The sequence below is a fragment of the Mustela nivalis genome (genome assembly GCF_964662115.1).
Source record: "Mustela nivalis genome assembly, chromosome: 6".
In the NCBI taxonomy this organism is placed as follows: Eukaryota; Metazoa; Chordata; class Mammalia; order Carnivora; family Mustelidae; genus Mustela; species Mustela nivalis.
This window is the reverse complement of record NC_139025.1, coordinates 141,723,171-141,744,870: the sequence shown is the minus strand read 5'-3', so window position 1 is coordinate 141,744,870 and position 21,700 is coordinate 141,723,171. Positions and strand designations below refer to the sequence as shown.

The window sequence follows — 21,700 nt, the reverse complement described above, 5'->3', positions numbered from 1 at the left end:
TTAATTGTAAAAATAATTTAATTTGCCTTCTTTTTTTCCAACAAAACTTACTAATGTTCACTGATGAAACAGAGACACGGGTCACTGTCTACTGGAAGCTTCTGAAGATCATTTGATCTTCCCATGAAGACTGCTTTCTTACCAAGACAGTCTGACTTGGGTTTTGGACCCCTTCTTCAAAAGCCTGACATGGTTTAGTTGCAAAACTGATACACAGTTTTTTTGCTTTTTTTTTTTTAAATGAATGAGCCAATTTATTAACCCAGCATTTGTTCTAATACTTCTGGTGGCACTTGATACCTGTCTGGTGATTCTTTCCAGATTTCTCTGTCCCTGATGTGTCAGTGTGCAGGTTCCCTCTTGGTCCTTCTTCATAGTTTTCAGCTCCTAAGTTTTGGAGGACTTGTGGGCCATGCTCCTAGAACCTCTGCTGAAGTGGCTGGGCATGAACCCATTTCTCTGGTGTCCCCCGTAGATATTGGTTATGGAGCTGACCCCAGCACCACCCTAGAGAAACAGGTGCCGTGCTGTGGAAGCAGCCCATGTGTAGAACCAGTTCTCATCAGGGACTTCTGGGTGGTTCGGTCGGTTAAGCTGCTACCTTCGGCCTGGGTCATGATCCAAGGGTCCTGGGAGGGATTCCTTGCTCAGTGGGGAGTCTGCTTTTCCCTCTGTCTGCTGTTTCCTCTGCTTGTGCTCTCTGTGACAAATAAATAAAATCTTTAAAAAACAAACAAACAAACAAACAAAACAATTCTCATCACAGGGAGCAAGCAAGCTCTTTCTGCTATAGTGTCTACCCATGCAGGGGCTTTCAGCTCCCCAAATTTTTTCAGCAAAAACTGCCAGAGCACTGATGAATTCCTGCTAGTTCATGTCTTTTACAGTACCTCCAGCTATAGTGTGGCCTCCCTGCTGCCAGCCAGAAGAAAGGAAGCAATGGGGTTTCCTGGGCATGTAAGTCAGGTGTCCTGCCTTCATTCTTTAAGACATTTTCTCTGAATATAGAATTCTAAATTGGATTACAAGTTCCGTCTTCTCAACACATTCAGGATATCATTTCATTGACTAGAGATTTTCATTTGCGGCTATTTAGAGTCACTACTCCTTTGAAGATAAACTGCTCTGTATGTTTTTCTCTTTGTCTTTGTTTTCTGTAGTTTTACTCCATATATATATATATATACACATATATGTGTATATATATATATATATATATGTATATATATATATATATACACATATATGTGTATATATATATATATATATATGTATATATATATATATATTCTTTTTTCTTTTATTCTGCAAGGGATTTGTTGAACTCCTTAAACCAATCCTGGAAAATTGTCATTATCTCTTCAAATATTGCATCTGCCCCCATCATATTCATCCTCTCTTCCCCTCCTTCTAGAAAGCCAACAAAAATTCAGGCTAGAATTTCCAACCAATTTTCCTTTTCCTCAACATCTTATATTTTCTACCTTTTCATCTCTTTGTGGTGAGCCTCCAGATAACCTGTTTCAGTTCACAAATTCTTGTGAATTTTCATTGCTCTAAGTATTTCATTCAATTTTGCTATATTACTTCTTTCAGATTTTCCTGTTTCTTGCAGATATTTTCAAGCTTGTTTATTAAAACAGAGTGAAACTGTTTATAATCTGTGTATAATAATGAGTATCTGAAGTATTTAGATGTTAGTTTCTGCTATTTCTTCTGCATTTTGCTTATGGTGTCTTATTTTCTTTTATGGTCAGTCATCTTTGTATGAGGTATGCTCTATGGTTTTGAAAGGTTATTTGAAAGAGATTTTTGATGCTTTGAATAAAGTGCCTTTCTTCAAAAAGTATATCAATTTGCTTCTTCCAGATACCTGAGGCAAAAGTTTTCCCGGGCTTCCTGTGTTAAATGATTTTGGACAATGAGTAGTCCCACACAATGCTGGTACTTGTTTTACAACCCACAGAGACAGGTTCTCTTTCTTACTTTTCTTATTCTCCTCTTCCCACATCTGTTCAGGACAACAGATCTCCCCTTGCAATTTTTTCAAGTGAGAAAAGACTGTGGACTTTTTGTTCTTCCTGAGGTCCCAGTTTGATATGGGAGGTGATCTATTAGACTTGGAAACCTACATGTAATGAGTTGTTCTTTGCCTCTGGATCCAACAAAACCTGAAGCTCAGTTTTCAACTGTTTTATCCTGGTGGGCAAATGACTCAGGGTAGCCAGAATTTTAAATACTTCTTTACCTCTTAGGATCTTACCTTTTCTTAGATTTTGGTCTGGCATGTTCCTTAACAGCTCTTTGATACTATAAGGAAGTTTTTGTACAATTTTTCTAGTATTTTTAGTTGTCTTCAGCAGAAGGGTTGGTCCAGATAACCTGATCCAACATTACAGAAATAAAAAAAACAACAACAACAATGTTTTAGAAAAAAATTGACCAAATATTTTCTAATGACATCTACAAAGTTTTTTGATGATGTTTCTGCTTTTCCTTGAATTGTGGAAAGGAGTCCCATATTTTCTACAGAATTCCACTGTCAAGTTCCTCAAAAAGTTCAACACAGAGCTATCATACAAACTGGCCAATGCCACTCTTAGGTAGATACCTAAGAAAAATGAAAACATGTCCGTACAAAAACTTGTACACAAATTCAGAGCCACATTTTTGTAGCAATAAAACAGTAGAAATAACCCAATGTCCATCAATGAATGACTGGATAAACAAAATATGGTTTATCCATACAATGGAATATCATTTAACCATGGAATGATATATTGGTACATACTACAATATAAATGAACCTTGGAAGTATTATGCTGAATGGAAGAAGCTAGACACAAGACAGAACATTTATATGAAATATCCAGAATAGGCAAATTCATAGACACACAAAAAAGGTTAGTGTTTGCCAGGATGAGGAGGTAAGGGGAGCTGGGAAATGACTGTGAACGGTTGATGAAAATGTTCTAGAATTAGCATGCACAGTTGCACAAACTTTTGAATACATTAAAAACTATAATTTTAAATGGTGAATTCTATGGTCTAAAAATTATATCTCAATAAAAAGAGAAAAAGTTAATCTCAAATGTGTCTACGTTGTGGTAGCCACTAGCTAAACTACGTTGCCTTGCTGAACATTCAATCATTCAATTTCACATGACAGTGAAGGATTTGGGGGCAATAATTTATAAAGATATCAGGTAGTGTGAAAGCACTTTATGCAGGTTGCAGAAAACACTAGAAATCTTTACCATTATTACGAATAATCACACTGGAATTCACACCTATTGAGTCTTATACCCAGGTATATTAAGATTAGCACTGAACAGAACTATAGGAAACAAAAGCCAATAGAATCTATGAAAACAGCTATTTTTTGTACCTTAAAAGAAACCAGTAATAATACAACTCCCCCCACACCCAGAATAATCTTTTACACAGCAGCCGCTTATTCAGATGAATATTAGCTGATAAATTTGCTTTTTAAAAAAAAAGCAAAACTCTTTCTATGATTAAACAATACAGTCTGCTCTACTATAATGTGTTTTGGAATGTAAATTAGGTGCCATGAAACTGACAAATAGGAAATGGTGTCAGTATAAAGAAGTCACTCTGGTTCACTGGGGATTTTTCCTAGGAAAGGGGAGCCAGGAAAGTGGCAACCTTTAGCAGGAAAGGAGAAAGGCCTCCTGAGAGCCAGAGCTTTTTAAAAAAAGAAAAAAAGAAATTGAAAACGAGGGCTTCAGAGGACTATTCCCAGCCTTGATGAAGGTTGTAATATTTCCCATGCTCACTTAAATGGCAAGCCCCCCCACCTTCCATTGCTCATTGCTACACAGTCATCTGCACTGTCCTAAGACCCACTATCTCCATTCTAATTAAATGTTGCCAACACTTCTACTCAAGTAATCAATTCTGTGCATTTATAACACCTACTGTGGTAGCCACTAACTACATACTAAGCTGTCTCACTGAGCAGTTCAAATTCTCTTTTCAATTACTAATTATTTTTTAGTTTGTGTTGATCAAAACACAACGTTGCACAGGTTTTGGAGTTTATGAGATTTTTCAGGAATGCATTACAGCAGAAGCACTTGTATGTTTTTCTTTTTAAGTCTGTTTACTTTTCTAAAGGTTGGAAATAATATATCATGGGAGTCAATGTGGAAGATGGGGGCAATACAGCAATCAAGGCAGTATTTCCAGTATTACAGTGTGAAGAGAATCACATTCTTTCATTCTTGAACTTTATTTCCATTTAAACATACTTCATTGCTTTTTGTACTTAACACTTTTGGGTAACGTCTGATGTTTGTTTCTTGTTTTTTAATTTAAAGATTTATTTGAGACAGAGAGACAGTGTGTGTATGGGGCAGGGGAGCAGAGAATCTCAAGCAAGATTCCACACTGTGCAGGGCCTAACGTGGGGCTTGATCCTGTCACCATGAGACTGTGAACCTGACTTAAAATCAAGTTGGACACCCAACCAACTGAGCCACCCAGGCGTCCCTGATAAAGTTTTAAGAGTATAAATTAACTGAAGGAAGCAACAATGCTTTTAGTTCAACCGTACAGGTTATTATTAAGCTGTGTGCTGATTTTTGGGAATCCAGTGGGAAGAATATTGATGTTTTTTAGCAAAGACTTTCTGAGATAGACCCAGGGTCTTCAAGAAAACATTATTTAAGTCTTGGTTTTGTCACTGCAAACTCGTAAGATCTTGGACCAGTCCTTGGCTTTGTTTGGACTCCTGCTTTCTTATCATTTAAATAAAGTACAGAACTAGATCAGGGTTTTCCAAACCTTCTCATAATAAACTCCCTTTTACAGTAACTTTGGTCACTTTTTCATAATAAATAATGACTTTAAATAAAAATACTGTAAATTGTTACATTAAGGGAGATCACATTACAAAGCTTATTTATACTTATACTTGATCACATTCACATTATGGGTAAATTCTAAACATTTCCTTTTCTACAAATGATGCTCTCTTCAATTTTTTTATAGATCAATTAAGAAAAAGCATGACATGTCAATATTCCATAATCTTTAGGACACAGTCTAAACCACCATTTTAATCACCATTCCTCATTCAAACTAAGTGGAACAGCATTCTTCTTCATAAAATCTCAACATTACTAAAGACTATCATAATTAAAAGATGAGATCTGTAGTCTATTTTTAAAAGCTATAAACCTCTTTAAAATGCTGGTAATCTGCTGCCAGATTAGTATTCTTGTAACAATTATTTGACTACCTAAACTTTTAAACACCTCTAAAGGCTGCCCACTGCCTGTAAGACAAAGGTCAAACACCACAGCCTGATAGTCAAGGCACTGTATCAGCTACACCCAGTCTGTCTGTTCCTCACCTTTATTATTCACCCATACAAACTCTTTACTCCACAGACATGTGTATGATGTGTAGTAATATTAAGATTTATTTTTTCTTTATGTATATCCAGCTTTTCTAGCACCATTTATTGAAAAGACTTTCCTTTTCTCATTGATTAACCTTAGCACTTTTGTCAAACGTCCACTGACCATGAATGTATGGGTCTGTTTCTGAGCTCTGTGCCCTGTTCCACTGAGCTACAGGTCTATCCCCATCTATGCAAATAGAAACTTTCTGGATCAATGTAGCTTCATAGTACCTCTCAGAGGTGGAGTATCTAGCAAGAATAAGCCAATCAGCACTTTCCATTTTCTCCTCGCTACCATGATTAGTGTACTGCAGGGAGGAGTGTGGAAGCATGTTATCCAAGCCAGCATAATAGAGTTAATTTCAGGACATTTGGTGAAAACTCTAGGACACAACAGATCTCTGATGCTTTATATTGGTGCTTAACAATATGGTAGACAAGTTAAAAATACAGTTTCTCAATGGCACTATTTCTATTTCAAGTGCTCAACAGCTACATATGACTAATGGCTACCACTACTGGACAGCACAAATAGAGAACATTTCCATCACCACAAGAAGTTCTATTGGGTAATGCTGCTATAGATGATGCCATGTGCAGAGGTAAGATCGGGAGCTGCTACTGTCAATATGCACCAGCCAGCATAAGGACAAAGCTGATGCCTGAGAGAAGGCAGAAACCTGGAGCCTACTTCAACAGAGCAGAGCCTAATCTCTACCACACTGCTGCATTTTTTGTTATGTGATGTTACAAGTACCCCTATTTTATTTATTTTTTAATTTTCTAAAAAGATTTTTAAAAGATCTTGGGAATCCAGTGGGAAGAATATTGATGTTCTTTAGCAAAGACTTTGCTAATAAATGTATTTATTTGACAGACACGAGCAGGCAGAGAGGCAGACAGAGAGAGGAGAAAGCAGGCTCCCTGCTGAGCACAGAGCCCGATGTGGGGCTCAATCCTAGGACCCTGGAATCATGACCTGAGCCAAAGGCAGAGGCTTTAACCCACTGAGCCACCCAGGTGCCCCAACAAGTACCCTTATTTTAAAGGTGAGTTTCAGTCAGGTCTTTGTTGCTTGTAATCAGAAACAACCTAATACAAAAGAGTTTTCAAAATGCTTTCATGGGGTGCCTGGCTGAGTTAGTCGGTAGAGCATACAACTCTTGATCTTGGGCTTGTGAGTATGAGCCCCATGCTGCATGTAGAGATTACTTAAAAATAAAAAAATCTTTTTAAAAAAATGCTTATGCATATATTATTTTAATTGATACTGAATACCCACAAGATTTAGAACTTTTTTTTTAAAGATTTATTTATCTATTTGATAGGGAGAGATCACAAGTAGGCAGAGAGGCAGGCAGAGAGAGAGGAGGAAGCAGGCTCCCCACTGAGCAGAGAACCTGATGTGGGGCTCAATCCCAGGGCTCTATGCTCATGATCCAAGATGAAGGCAGAGGCTTTAACCCACTGAGCCACCTAGGCGCCCCAGGATTTAGAACTTTAATTCTACTTTCTGTTCCTATTAAATAGGTACCATATACATTCAATAAATAACAGATCAGTATAGCAAAGAAATGCTAATTATAAATACTAAATATAGAAACTTACTTTAGATCCTAATCAGTGAAGTCTCAAATAACAGAATTTGAGAATTATTACCACCTTTCACAAAATGCCTAAATCTTCATCTAAAACCCTTCCTTTCTGTTGTTGTACAGAACATAACTGATAGATTTTTTTATACCTCAAACTAACAGAACAATTTTTAAAAACTTAATCCAACTATAACACATATGGAAAATAGCACTAAAAATATTTTAATTATACCATACAATGGAACAATCCTATAAGACCACTGGTAGCATGAAAAAGCAAACTGATTTTTTAAAAATTCCTTTACAAATACTAGTTACTATTTCTAAGGGTTTTTTGCAGAACATAAGCTTTTTGAGATTTTCAAGAGACTTTGGAAATAACAACTCAAGCCCAGAAATTACCACAAAATAACAAAGCAGTTATATGGAATGAAAATTTCTTTAAAAACAAAGCAGCACAGAACAATACTCCCTGTCAAATTACAAGAGGTAAATTCCAATATGAATTCAAGCTTTGGTTTATTCTCTAAGACTCAGACTTGTAGTTTACATAACAAGTTGCAAGAATCATTAACATTTCAAAAACAATCTTAAAAGCGTACTTCTGATCTTTTACTGCCCATCAATTAAAATCAAAATTTTAGGAACTATTCTTTGAGTAAGAAATAAAATCAAATATCAGTGTGCCTACACATACAATAAGATTCTTCACAGAATATCCCTAGGACACACAAGTATCAAAGCACATATCCAAAATTGATTTGATTCACAAATCAACACACCAAACAAAACCTACAAAATTATAAGGTATGCTTACTTTTCCAAAATAAGGGAAGTTCATACTACCATTTGGAAGGATTTATTCGGTCAAGCACTGAATGTGTAATTGTAAATTTAAAAAGTAGGATTATGACTAATCTATGATAAGAAGATATCTCTCAGGGTCCCTGGTCAGCTCAGTTGGTTGTGTCTGCTTTTGGCTTAGGTCACGATCCTGGGGTCCTGGGATCAAGCCCTGCATCAGGCTCCCTACTCAGCGGGAATCCTGCTTCTCTCCTTCTCCCTTTGCTGCTCCCCCTGCTTATGCACACATTCTCTCTCTCTCTCTCTCTCAAATACACAAAGAAAATCTTAAAAAAAAAACCAAAGATACCTTTCTTTAGACTCTAGATCTCTAGAGCTTCTCTCAAAGCTGAGCTACAAAAATAACATCAGAATAAATATAAAAACTATACAAATTGTCTCCTTAATTTTAAGAAGAGCTATGTGTTTCAATGGCCTTTTTTTTTTAAAAAAAAACTTGCATGTCTGCACTTGCTACAACTTTATAAGAGAAATATCACTTACACTCTATCGATCTCTCACTCTATAGGCACACACAGAACATCCTTAAACATGGTAAGTACCCTGCATCTTTTGCACTAAATAAGCTTATAACTCTAATAGTAAGATAGTATTTATATGCTGAATGATTACTCTTTGATGGAAAACATCAAAACCTTGAGATTCTAAGTGTCTTGAATCTATACTGAAATGTATCTAACAAAAGAACTTCTGTAGAAAGATAATAAAATAGCTTTTAGGAAAATGGCAGAGATATGGCCACTTATTCCCAGTGTCTGGCACAATGCCTTGCACATGGTATGGTAAGTATCAGTACAATAAATTAAAAATGTAAAAATAATGCACTATAGTCAACATTTTTACCCTTTTCCTCCTCCCTTTTCAACCCCTTTCAAAAACAAACAAACAAACAAACAAAATTACAGTGTGATTTGAACACAAGGTACTGCTTGGAAAGAGAAGAGAGTCCATAAAACTTAGACACAGCTCTTTCAATAGCTACCCAAGCCTTCAGGAGAAAGTCAAGGGCCTTATACACCTCCCTGGGATCTGGTTTCCTTTCCAGATCTTGGCCATTTCCACTCTTCACACTATACTACTACAGCTATGCTTGGCTGACTTTAACTCCATAAAATAACTGTGCTAGGTTTCATTTCCCAATTTTCACATAAGCTGCCCCTTTGAGCTAGAACACCGTTCTTCTACCCTTTTTGCTCTCCAACCCTGTCCTTTAAAGAACTAAGATGATGGTGTTACCTCGAGAGGAAGTTTGCTCTGATGACTCCCCCAATCCTCTGTACCCTTTTTCTCACTGGCCAAAAATGTGGCTAATGTAGCAAAGAACTTCAGAGGAAAAAGAACAACTTACTGATGCTAACTACTAAAACACTCAATCTGTGACCCAAAGAGACATGAAAAATATACATAGGTATTCATCGATGAACACAAGAAATGCAGTAGAGAAATGTAAGCTGTATTATAAAGTGATCCCTCATCCCTTTCCCACATGAACTTCTGTTCATATATCAGCAACATCAATCTTCGATGGGAGAAAAATCTGACCTCAAGAAAATAAAAATCACAAGCAGAGATGCACAGTTCCTTAAAAAGCACATACGTGAGAACCAATAATTGTATGATAAATAATAATATTCAAATACATAGTAAAAATAAAAAGAGTCAAACTGAAATTGCGAGAGCTATGGTGACTGCTGTGTGAGGTGATGGTGCAGGACAAGTGAGAAGAGGAGGAGGGCCATGAGGATTTCGTGCCTCGCCCTGTGAATCACCATCCTGCTGCATCAGGCTCTGTTAGGAATAAAAGAGCAGGGCAGGGGGCTGGAGGTGGAGGGAAGCTTTGTCTTGTCTTCAGTTGTCTCATTATTTTTCCCCTTTCCCTGCCGCTCCACTGCAGCGCTGTAAAACATTAAACAAGCCTCTTAAACACTCCCTGTCTGTTCCATTCCTCATCTGTAACATGGGGAGAAAAAAAAAAAAAGTATTGGCTCAGAAAGATTCTCTGAGAACATTGTAATACTGTCAGGAAACCGAAGTATAATGATGCTTCTGATTCTATAAGGTCAGTACTAGATGATCTCAGGAGACAAAAATCATTTTTATCTTTCTGTTTTGTTCAACTGAGGAACTGTAATCCATGGCCCACACATCCGCACCAGGCCCTCTATATACATTCAAAGAAGCACTTATAATGCACCTTATATTGATTCCCTATCTTCCTCTTTTTAAAGATATTGGTAATTTCTAAATTCTTTGTGATCTGAAAGTCGGAGGAATGAGTAAGACTCTGAAAAAGCAGATTTTCTCTTTCTTTAGAATCCGAATTATTGTCATCCTATTTTATCACTGTGTCTCAAATTCCTCATCTGTGAAATAAGGACAGTAAGAGGGTTCAATCAGATGAAATAAGTAAAAGCCCCAGAAGGTACCAGGCTAAATTAGCAACTAGATAAAAGTTATCTACTATTCTTACTACAATTATCCCCACTCATTTTCTGTTATTTTTGAGGAAAACTCATTCATGGTTGCTACATGTTATGTATACATCACTGATTTATATAAAAAAAAACCTTTATTCATTTATGGCGAAATATTCCAAAGCTCCAATGGATTCAATAAACTGGGGAGCAAAGGGAGGCTATAATGTCAATGCCAGATTCTAATCCTATTTCTGCCGTTAAATTGCTACATGACTCTGGGCAAATGGAGTCTCAATCCCCACTTCTGAAAAAGCATACCTTGGATATGAAGATCAAATAAGATAGTACAAGAGAAATTTTTCTTTTAAGTACTACAGTATTCCTGTCATGAGGAAGATACCTCTATCTGGGAACAGTTTACAAGATACTAACTAAAGAGGTAAATGGCCATGGTCTCTTACATTCTTAAATAACAGCACAGTGATCAGAATCACCACATAAGCTATTTGCTGAATATTCTCCAATATCACCAAGTCATAACTATTTTTAAAATATTTATATACTGGAATATATCATATTTCAAATATTCCTGCAAAGCGAAGCAAAGAGAAAAGTAGATACAAAACTATTCTCAGGCATTTAAAGCAGCTGCTAAAATCCTCACTTTGTGGCTTTAGCATCATTTTTATTTTGATACAGAAATGCTTTATTGGCCCTAGGCTTTTGTTTAGTGTAAACACAATGTACACACACGTGTATTAATAACGGTAACCAACTGATTTTCATTGCTAGTTTCTCTAATACTCTAAGACAAATCCAATGTTCTTATCAAATTGCACACTACAGTTAATAAGCTTTTAAATCTTAATTTATTGAAAAGAGAAAGATTGGGGATTATAACATTGCCTTTGTACATTTCAACTAAATTACCAAACAAAAAGCCACATATTTTTGTTATCAATGCTTAATAACATGGAGAGGTACAATGCATATTTCTGATGACATTCTTTACAGAATGTCTCCTAATGAAATAGAGTAAATATAGTAAAACTCATTTTTTAAAGGAATAAGCTCCTAAAAAGCAGTGTATAAGCATTTTCAAATAAGATCCCATTAACACTGCAGCAATACTCTCCATTATAAAGAAATCCAGTTATGAAGTCTCTTATAAAGTTTATCTTAATGACACTATTTAATTGACTAATGTGTAAGTTTCCATTTTCATTTATTTAAGCTTTCTGAATGTAGGGGGTATTTACATCCTACAAGACATTACAGACTTTAAAATATCTAAATGCAATTTAAAATATGGAAATGCTGTTGATTTTTTTAAAAGCCATAGAGAAATTATTTTTTATCAATTATAATTGTTAAAATTTTAAGAAACTAGTTTCAAAATATACACCATTCTGTATATGGGTTTCTTAAATTTGAGGTTAAAGTCAAAAGATAGATAAAATGTGAGAACCACATCTTTCTTTTTATCTGTTTATCATCATAATATTTAAATACCAACTACTTTTAATATATTTTTTTCACTGTGTTCCCAAAAAACATACTAGATCTAGTTCCATAGGCCTAATACACGTACATCCTTGCAGGTATAGCTTCTTAGCAATATGGGAGAAAGTAAAATCCTACTGATCTTAAAGAGTAACTTGATGAGAGAGCAGGAGGCTGGCTGAGGACAAAGCAAAAGCTGGCGCCTTGCACCCCCTCTTCACCCGCTCCCCTCCATATGTGTAGCATTCCTCAGGCACCCCTGACTGCCCAAAACGATAAATAGTTAACTTGCAGAGATCACAGTCCTGCAAGGCAGGAGTCTCCCTTGGTTTGCAAATGTCCTTGAGATTTACAACAAAGAAGTTACCTTATCAATTTCTCAATTTCCAAAGACACAGAACACAGTTCATCAATCCCTAAGATCACCCTCCCCTCCATAAAAAACCGAAGGAGGCAGAGGTAGAAGGAAAAGTAAATAAAGTTAAATTTCTTCTAAACCTAAATCTCATTAACAGGGATGCTTGATAGCAGGAATGTAACATTCCACCAGGAGACTCCCAATTGTCTTTACTTGATAGCAACTAAGCCTTCAATATCCTGATAGTATTCTTTGCCCCAATAGCCCTTCTGAACACCCCTTTGTCCTCACCAACCCAACTCCTGTGTATATAACCAGCCACTCCTCACAACCCGGGGCAGCAGCTCTTCCTGCCCACGGGTCCTGTCCCCGTGCTTTAATAAACCACCATTTTGCACCAAAGATGTCTTAAGAATTCTTTCCTTAGTCGTCAGCTCCGAACCTCACCCCACCGAACCTGACCTCACCCCACCGAACCTGACTTAGGTTCTGGAACTTCATCACCTTACATGCAATAGGAAATAAATGAATTCATGTTAGAGGCCTTATGAAGGTTGTTCTCAAAGTTTTCAGTTAGTCTCACTGACAACCGTATTGCATTAGAAAACACTCTAAAGTGAGTCACTTATGCTTCCATTTACTGTAGCTGATGAACTCAGTCACAGGAGATGGCTTTTCAGCCACCCAGAACATTACACCAATTTGTTAGACGTTCACAGATAAAAAATCTTCAGTTGGTACAAGTGTATCTCACTGGTTTACAAAACTATGTGTAGAAAGAATAGTCTTGGCGCCTGAGTCAGAAATCACTAAATAACATCACTCTGCAGACTCCATGGCACACAGGAACCCCTTGAATATTTCTGTTAAATGGACAAAAATGTGCTTCCAATGACTACAACTGTTTGAAAGGAAACTATATGAAACACTATATGAAAAAAATACTTACAATGGTATTCTAACAGTATCTTTAAATGAGATATTTGTAAAGCACTTGGAAATGCCTGGCCCATAGGAAGTTCTATATGTATCTGTCATTACTCTTATCCTATAATCTTAGTTTGGTTCACAATAATCTTCATAGCTCCCTTAGTATAAGCCATCACCACCACTGATAAAAGGAACTCAGACACATGCACACCACTAGTGAGGCTGCAGTTCCATTACCTTTATATGTGGAAGAAAGAGTATCTAGGATAACCACCATCATTTTATAATGAAGGTTAATTCAGTCAGCTTCACATACAAAGTAAATTCAGCCTTATAATTTATCCTACCAACAAATTTATCCCTTATAAGCCAATATGTCTTCTACCCACTGTATTTATATAATTCAGAACTCCACATAATATTCATGTTCACTTGTATCTAAGAAATTCACTTAAAAAGAAAACATTCAACTCCCAATTGATAATTGACCTGCGAAGTTTCCCTTCACACTAAAGTAAACTGTAATATAGGAGACTGCTAAAAATTGTTTGGGATTTACTCTCTTACACTTTGATTGCTGACCACAACAGAGATGAAGACTGAGGTAGTTTGAAAATTCTGTGAGGATTAAATCAGACTATATTCTTCATATTCTCTAAGGAAGTAAACTTTAGGCTGTGCGAAGTACCCTCAACTTCCAGGGGCCAAGAACAACTACTGCTGCAATGAAAGAGCAGAGTAGTTAGGGTTAAGGAGGTGGTTGCCTTCTACAATGAAACTAGCTTGAACTATCTATTTGTTGGCATTATTAAAGTCAACTCTATTTCTTTGACTTAGGCAGTGGAGCGTTTGATAAGATACAAAGATTTTTAAAATAAGATGTCATTTTAAATTAAACACACCAGGGATATTCTCCATTTCAAGGGAATCCAGTTATGAAGTCTCTGATAAAAGATTACCTGAATAATGATCTCATAATTTACAAAATCATAATTCAAAGTGAATTATGGTTTAATAGGGAAAGGGTCTAATTTATACCGCACATAAGTGATTAAGATATACCTTAAATGCTAATATAAAGTAACTTAAAATTGATACAATCACAACTGCATTAAGGGGTTTGGCTACGTAACCATGTTGTTTAACTGAAGTGAACCACAAAAGCAAAATCGAACAATTCATACACATTTCAGGGGATGTTCATAGCAAAGAGCCATTTAAATAAAACTGTGGGGAACAAGCAACAGAGATGAGTTGTAGCTGTAATAGAAGATGCTTTTACTTCTCACTGCAAACAACTGATTAACTGCTAAAAAGTAACAGAGGTTTTTTTTAACTATAAGTAGCAGATTTTTTTTCCCACGCAGTAACAAACTAAATCAATTACTGTCCAAAAATGAATGGTTGCAGCAGAGTGATAGGGTATAGAGGAAATTTAAAATGCATTTCATCAGTGGAGGCAGGTAAATTAGCTTCCTGTACACTACAATAGTTAAAGAATCTTTATCTTAATTTTAATTACTCATATAAAATCTACATTAGGATTTCATTTCTTCCTTTGTGGTTAATTCCGCATCGTTTCACACGGTTTTAGTATTTTCACAAGGAAATCCCTAATTTACTGAAATAGTCTTCTAATATAAAAACTAAGCCAAAGTATGTAACTTTTGAAGTAGTAGGGGAAAAAATTTCCTTTTTTGAATAAAAATGAAACAGAATCTCTAAATGTAAACAAAAAAGACAAAAGTATTAAGCTAATTTAAAATGTCATTAGAAATATAAATGGAAAATTATCTTTTATAAAAATATTTTACAGCAGAAAAGAATTATAGGGGAAGGCATACAGATTCTCCTTTTTGAAGGTTTTGCTTTAAAACCTATTTCTGAGTAAGATGGAAATAATTCCAAAAAATTCCTTTTATTTTCACTTTAATTAGGTTGGCAGAATTATTAGAAATACTGAAGGACAACAGATAAGGAGGGGAAAAAAAAGTGAAGAATCTCTCCCCACCCCACAACTAAAATAATATTCACAAAATATAAGTATTATTTTTGTCATTTTCTTCCATTTCATTAGTGTTTAAAATTGTGGGTTGTCACTGATGCAACGAAATGATTAAAGCATATTAACAGTGTAACTTCATACTATCCCAAGTGATATAGATTCTTATAATATTAACTTTAAAATGCATACAAAATAATCATAGATAAAATGCTGTATTATACTGCTCTACACAGTACAATAGCCTAATTTTGTCTCAATAAACAGGATATGTATATAGCCTAAGTGGGTCATGACAGAGCAATAATCAGATCCTTGTAACAAATGATTTGGATAAAAAATATATATACATTATTATACAATAATCAGATCATCCCAGGAAATGATTTGGAGAAAAAAAAATTTTTTATATATATATAATTAAATATATGTTTTTAAATATTTTTATGTATTTTATATATATATACAACGGATTTGAAATGTGGATGTGAAGCAATCTGACAGTTAAAAGTTACTAAAGGGAAGAAATAATCATGTCTGCAATTCAGGCATTACTAGATATATGTGTTACCTCAACAATATCCGAGTTGGTTCTGCTTTCATGAGGTTCATTATACTCTGTATACTTGAGAAGAACTTTGTCCATGTCCGTGCTGGCATACTGAAACAGTTTGTTAGAGCTGTTGAAAATGATGAATGCTATTTCACAGTCACAGAGCACACTAAGTTCATAGGCTTTCTTCATTAATCCAAACTTCCTCTTTGTAAAAGTAACCTAGACGATCAAAGAAAAAAAAGGTATATTTTTAGTAAAAGCATTAGCAGTACTTGAATACAGGCTATCTAAAGATGAGGCCTCTTTTAATCCTGAGTCAGATTCCACAGCTGAAAAAGGTTGGTAGCCTCACGTTCCACATGAGCCTCTTACTCCCCCATCTGCCGCAAGACTAGTGTTCCACGTTTAACTTCTAATTCCTCAGAAAGCACTCTCCTGAAGAAGTTTTCCTTTATCCCTGGCTGCCAGTCTGCTGCAGAACGCAAAAAACAAGAGGACACAGTTGACCACTGGGCCCTTATCATCCAGTGTAAAATTCACAGTCTAGGGTCAACAAATTCCCCAGTGTCCTCAAATTTTTCTTTGAATATTCTTCCAGTTTCCAACTGAAACCTGTCACCTGAAGTCCTCTCAAACAGAGACCAATATTTGTTGGTCTATTTTAAATATTACATCTACTATGCTCAAGAGCGGGAAAGATAAGTAAGTCCTTTTTGCTCCGTATTCTATCTTACAAGTTATTTTTCCTTCCTTCCCCTTCAAAAGCCCCAGGTATTTTAAAGCTCACACCATGAAACTTAAACCACTCAATAACTGTCCTCTTGAAGGGCACCATGTGACCCCCTCATGTACTGATATCTTTCACCTGGTACTTCCCTTTCCAGCCCTACTTGTATAACTGGTGATTTCAATATCCCAGTTTAAAAAAAAAAAATCGTTGCAAAAACATCCCCAACCTCCAAATGATCCACATCCACTCTATGTTAAACACCCACTCCTACTGTCACACCTTTAACTCTGCCACCACCAATAATCACATTGATGAGGGAGCATGAGGCTGGCTGAAGACAAAGCAAAAGCTGGTGCCTTGCACCCCCCTCTCCATCTGCTCCCGCTCAGTATATGTGTAGCATCCCTCAGGCAGCCCTGACTGCATGAACAATAAGCAAATGGTTAATTTGCAGAGCTCACAATCCTGCTAGACAGGAGTCTCCCTTGGCTTCCAAATGTCCTAAATCTCACTAACAAAGATGATTGAGAGCAGGATTGTGACACCCCACCAAAAAGTCTCCCAACTATCTTAATGTTAATGGCTGGTCTAAAGACAACATTGATCAAGTCGCCAGGGCAAGGCCTCAGGTAGGCCTGGGACATCCTGGCACCTTATAGGCCCTCCTTAGCATATGAAAACTCCATTGAAACCTTCCTCCCCATCACCTTCCCCCAACCGCAGGCTATATAACCTGCCATCCCCACAACCCAGGGCAGCAGCTCTTCCTGCCCACAGGTCCTGTCCCTGTGCTTTAATAAACCACCATTCTGCACCAAAGATGTCTCAAGAATTCTTTCTTGGTCATCGGCACCAGACCTCAGCCCACCGAACCTCATCTAGGTTCTAGAACTTCATCAACATCACCTCCAAAATCTCAATTTCTTGTATTCCACTTTGCCTCCTATCTAGCTCTCCTGCTTTGTATCCTCTCTCCAGAAATTCTTTAACCTGCATCCAGTCCTGCAGTCCACTTACCTCACCCCTTTGTTACAGTCTATTCTCAGGTCCTTTCTTCCCTCACTGACATGCATGTGCCCTTCAAATGACTATGCTCATATCCTTTGGATAACCCAAGTGATATTTTTAAAACATACATCCCATTATTTAAGTAGAAGTTTAGAGCTTTTTTTCTGCACTGGAAGTAATATCCAAACTCATTAAGTAAACAAAATAAATTATCTGGCTTCAAACTATCTCTCTGAAGTTATTTCCCATCACTCTCCTTTACATCCAGTAAGCCTCATTCATGTGTCTGTGTGTGTGCTTATGTGCATGTGTGTGTGTCTTCCTTAACCACCAGCTACTTTCCTCCCTGGGAACTTTTCTATTTTCCCTCCTTGTGGAACACTCTTAACACTACATGTGCCTAATGGTTCCTTTCCTCACCTTGTGAAAGTAAATCTATTATTAATTAATCTTAAAAAAAAATCCTTACAATATAAATACACAAATATATATTTTATATAAGTGCATATATATGGAAATAGTGTTTTATACTTGCCTCCCTACTTTCCCCTGAACCAAAATTAACCCTTTAACCAGTGTTTTTCACTTAGTATTTTTCATTCCACATTTTTATGCAAGATCATATAACCATATTCATATATACATGTATACATAATAAGGGATTTTGTCAGCATTTGATAAAACAGGGACTCTATCAATACTCTTTATTTTAGTCATTCAACCACACCTTGTGGATATGCCTCTATGTCAAATGGTATACTAATGGACTCTTTCATAATTTTTTCATATAAATGTTACAACTGTTTTGTTAGTATGATAGATGTAAAATAAAAATCTCATTTCTTTAATATGCATTTCCTAACTAGTAATTGTTAGATATATTTTTCTTATATTTGTTGTCATTTGGGATTTTCTTTCTCTATATTGCCCATCTTTTGGCCATTTCATACTTTGTGATTTTTTTTTTTTTTTTACTTATCTAAGTAAAAGCTCCTTAGCTATATTAACTATGTTTTACAAATACTTTCCCAAATTTCCCACTAATATATCAACTTTGTTTACATAATATTTGTCATTAGAAAGTTTTAAGCTTTCATTAATGATTGTGACACTGTTTCTTAGAATCCTGGCCTTGTATCATACCACTTTAAGAATATAATGAATATAAGAATACCCTTATTAAAACACTGAACTTGAAATCAGTTATGTTTTGAGATGCACCTAGATGTACCTGCTGTACTAAAATTCTGAGTTTAGCAAAGGTTTAGTCAGAAATGTTTTCCCATACTTCTAATACTGAAGAAGAGAAAGAAAATGACAATCAACAAAGTATTTATTCCAAGAATAATTCTTACTCTAAATTAAGGCTTGCAAATTAAGTGAGCTATGAAAAAGCATGAAAATTGAGACAAGTAATGCGGCTTCACAATATCCATTAAGCATGATTAGAGAAAATTTGTTAAAATAAAAACTATAGGGGTGCCTGTGTGTCTCAATCTGCCTTTGGCTTAGGTCTTGATCCCAGGATCCTGGGATCGAGCCCCACATCAGGCTCCCTGCTCAGCCAGGAGTCTGCTTCTCCCTTTGCCTCTCCCCTTGCTCGTGTTCTATCTCTTTGTCTCAAATAAAAACATCTTAAAACAAAACAAAAGAAAAAACTATAGTTCACTATCAGTAAAATAACAACAACAAACTATAGTTCACTATCAGTAAAAAGAGTATGCCAGTCCCTATTATCCTTTCCAAAAATACTTATTCAAAAATATTTCTTTTAAGTTAGCAATAAGAAGTTCAAGGTGAAAGAAGGAGTTAGTAGAGGAAGGGACTCGATTTATAACAATGTCTCTCTATTCCTCCAACTTACTATGAAAGACCCTTTCCCCAAAGTGTCAATGAATTAACTGCTCTTTTGCCTTTCTGTAACCGCTTGGCTCCCCCAACACAATGATAGCTGATAGTTTCATAATAACTGTTTCTTAGCAAGATATGGCATTCCCTGCAAATAGCCTTCTCATAAAATATGGCCTGATACCTGACCACATAGGCAGGGGGCCGCATAGTCACGTAGACAGGATGTCTTTCTGCTGAGTAGTAAGATCTAACTTCCCCTCTTTGTTTCCCCTTCCCGCCTTTTTCTTTGCGCGGGGGTCTTCCAAAGCCAATCCACTAACACCAAGTACGCCCTTTTTCAAATGTTCAAATTGTCAGCCAATCGGCCCCGTCCCATCCGGGACTTGTATGTACCTGTCTATAAAAATCCTGCACCACCCCAGCCTGGTGTGCTCAGCTAGCAGGAGCTGCTGACCACACGCAGGCCCCCGCACTACAATAAAGAACCTCTTGCTGTTTATTTCTTTTCTTTTTTTTTTTCTCAAAGCCAATCTTTATTATTGGAAGCACAATGAGCTCATTCATTTTATTCAGAGTTTTATCTTTTTTTTTTATAAACATATGTTTTTATCCCCAGGGGTACAGGTCTGTGAATCACCAGGTTTACACACTTCACAGCACTCACCAAAGCACATACCCTCTCCAATGTCCATAATCCCACCCCCTTTTCCCAACTCCCTTCCCCCCAGCAACCCTCAGTTTGTTTTGTGAGATTAAGAGTCACTTATGGTTTGTCTCCCTCCCAGTTTATTCTTCTCCTACCCACTTAAGCCTCCATGTTGCATCACCACTTCCTCATATCAGGGAGATCATATGATAGTTGTCTTTCTCTGCTTGACTTATTTCACTAAGCATGATACGCTCTAGTTCCATCCATGTTGTTGCAAATGGCAAGATTTCATTTCTTTTGATGGCTGCATAGTATTCCATGGTGTATATATACCACATCTTCTTGATCCATTCATCTGTTGATGGACATCTAGGTTCTTTCCATAGTTTGGCTATTGTGGACATTGCTGCTATAAACATTCGGGTGCATGTGCCCCTTTGGATCACTACATTTGTATCTTTAGGGTAAATACCCAATAGTGCAATTGCTGGGTCATAGGGCAGTTTTATTTTCAACATTTTGAGGAACCTCCATGCTGTTTTCCAGAGTGGCTGCACCAGCTTGCATTCCCACCAACAGTGTAGGAGGGTTCCCCTTTCTCCGCATCCTCGCCAGCATCTGTCATTTCCTGACTTGTTGATTTTAGCCATTCTGACTGGTGTGAGGTGATATCTCATTGTGGTTTTGATTTGTATTTCCCTGATGCCGAGTGATATGGAGCACTTTTTCATGTGTCTGTTGACCATCTGGATGTCTTCTTTGCAGAAATGTCTGTTCATGTCCTCTGCCCATTTCTTCATTGGATTATTTGTTCTTTGGGTGTTGAGTTTGCTAAGTTCTTTATAGATTCTGGACACTAGCCCTTTATCTGATATGTCGTTTGCAAATATCTTCTCCCATTCTGTCAGTTGTCTTTTGATTTTGTTAACTGTTTCCTTTGCTGTGCAAAAGCTTTTGATCTTGATGAAATCCCAATAGTTCATTTTTTCCCTTGCTTCCCTTGCCTTTTGCGTTGTTCCTAGGAAGATGTTGCTGAGGCAGAGGTCGAAGAGGTTGCTGCCCGTGTTCTCCTCAAGGATTTTGATGGATTCCTTTCGCACATTGAGGTCCTTCATCCATTTTGAGTCTATTTTTGTGTGTGGTGTAAGGAAATGGTCCAATTTCATTTTTCTGCATGTGGCTGTCCAATTTTCCCAGCACCATAAGATACCTAGAAATAAACCTAACCAAAGAGACACAGAATCTATACTCAGAAAACTATAAAGTACTCATGAAAGAAATTGAGGAAGACACAAAGAAATGGAAAAATGTTCCATGCTCCTGGATTGGAAGAATAAATATTGTGAAAATGTCTATGCTACCTAAAGCAATCTACACATTTAATGCAATTCCTATCAAAGTACCATCCATCTTTTTCAAAGAAATGGAACAAATAATGCTAAAGTTTATATGGAACCAGAAAAGACCTCGAATAGCCAAAGGGATATTGAAAAAGAAAGCCAACGTTGGTGGCATCACAATTCCGGACTTCAAGCTCTATTACAAAGCTGTCATCATCAAGACAGCATGGTACTGGCACAAAAACAGACACATAGATCAATGGAACAGAATAGAGAGCCCAGAAATAGACCCTCAAATCTATGGTCAACTAATCTTCGACAAAGCAGGAAAGAATGTCCAATGGAAAAAAGACAGCCTCTTGCTGTTTGCATCCTGTGGCAGTGTTGAATTCTTGGGTAAGGGGATCCTTGGATCTTTCAACTACAGGTCTAAAAGAGCTTTCCCCAGTAATTAGAAAAATGTGTA

General features: G+C 36.6%; 1 protein-coding gene and 1 pseudogene across 3 annotated transcripts in view; one reads left to right on the top strand and one right to left on the bottom strand.

Moving 5' to 3' along the window:
• The window catches only part of LOC309867659 (myocyte-specific enhancer factor 2A-like), a 682,021-nt pseudogene that overhangs the window by 483,908 nt on the left and 176,413 nt on the right, over window positions 1–21,700 (top strand). The window lies entirely within an intron of this gene.
• LOC309867658 (myocyte-specific enhancer factor 2A-like) overlaps window positions 1–21,700 on the bottom strand; it is a gene marked incomplete at its 3' end in the record, with an annotated part of 93,291 nt that overhangs the window by 39,162 nt on the left and 32,429 nt on the right. The window contains exon 2 of one of the 2 annotated variants that reach the window (XM_082736711.1): window positions 15,672–15,875. The exons of the other annotated variant lie outside the window; for it this stretch is intronic. Coding sequence (XP_082592837.1) covers window positions 15,672–15,875 — 204 coding nt within the window. The remainder of the gene's footprint in view (window positions 1–15,671; window positions 15,876–21,700) is intronic. 2 annotated transcript variants of the gene reach the window in all.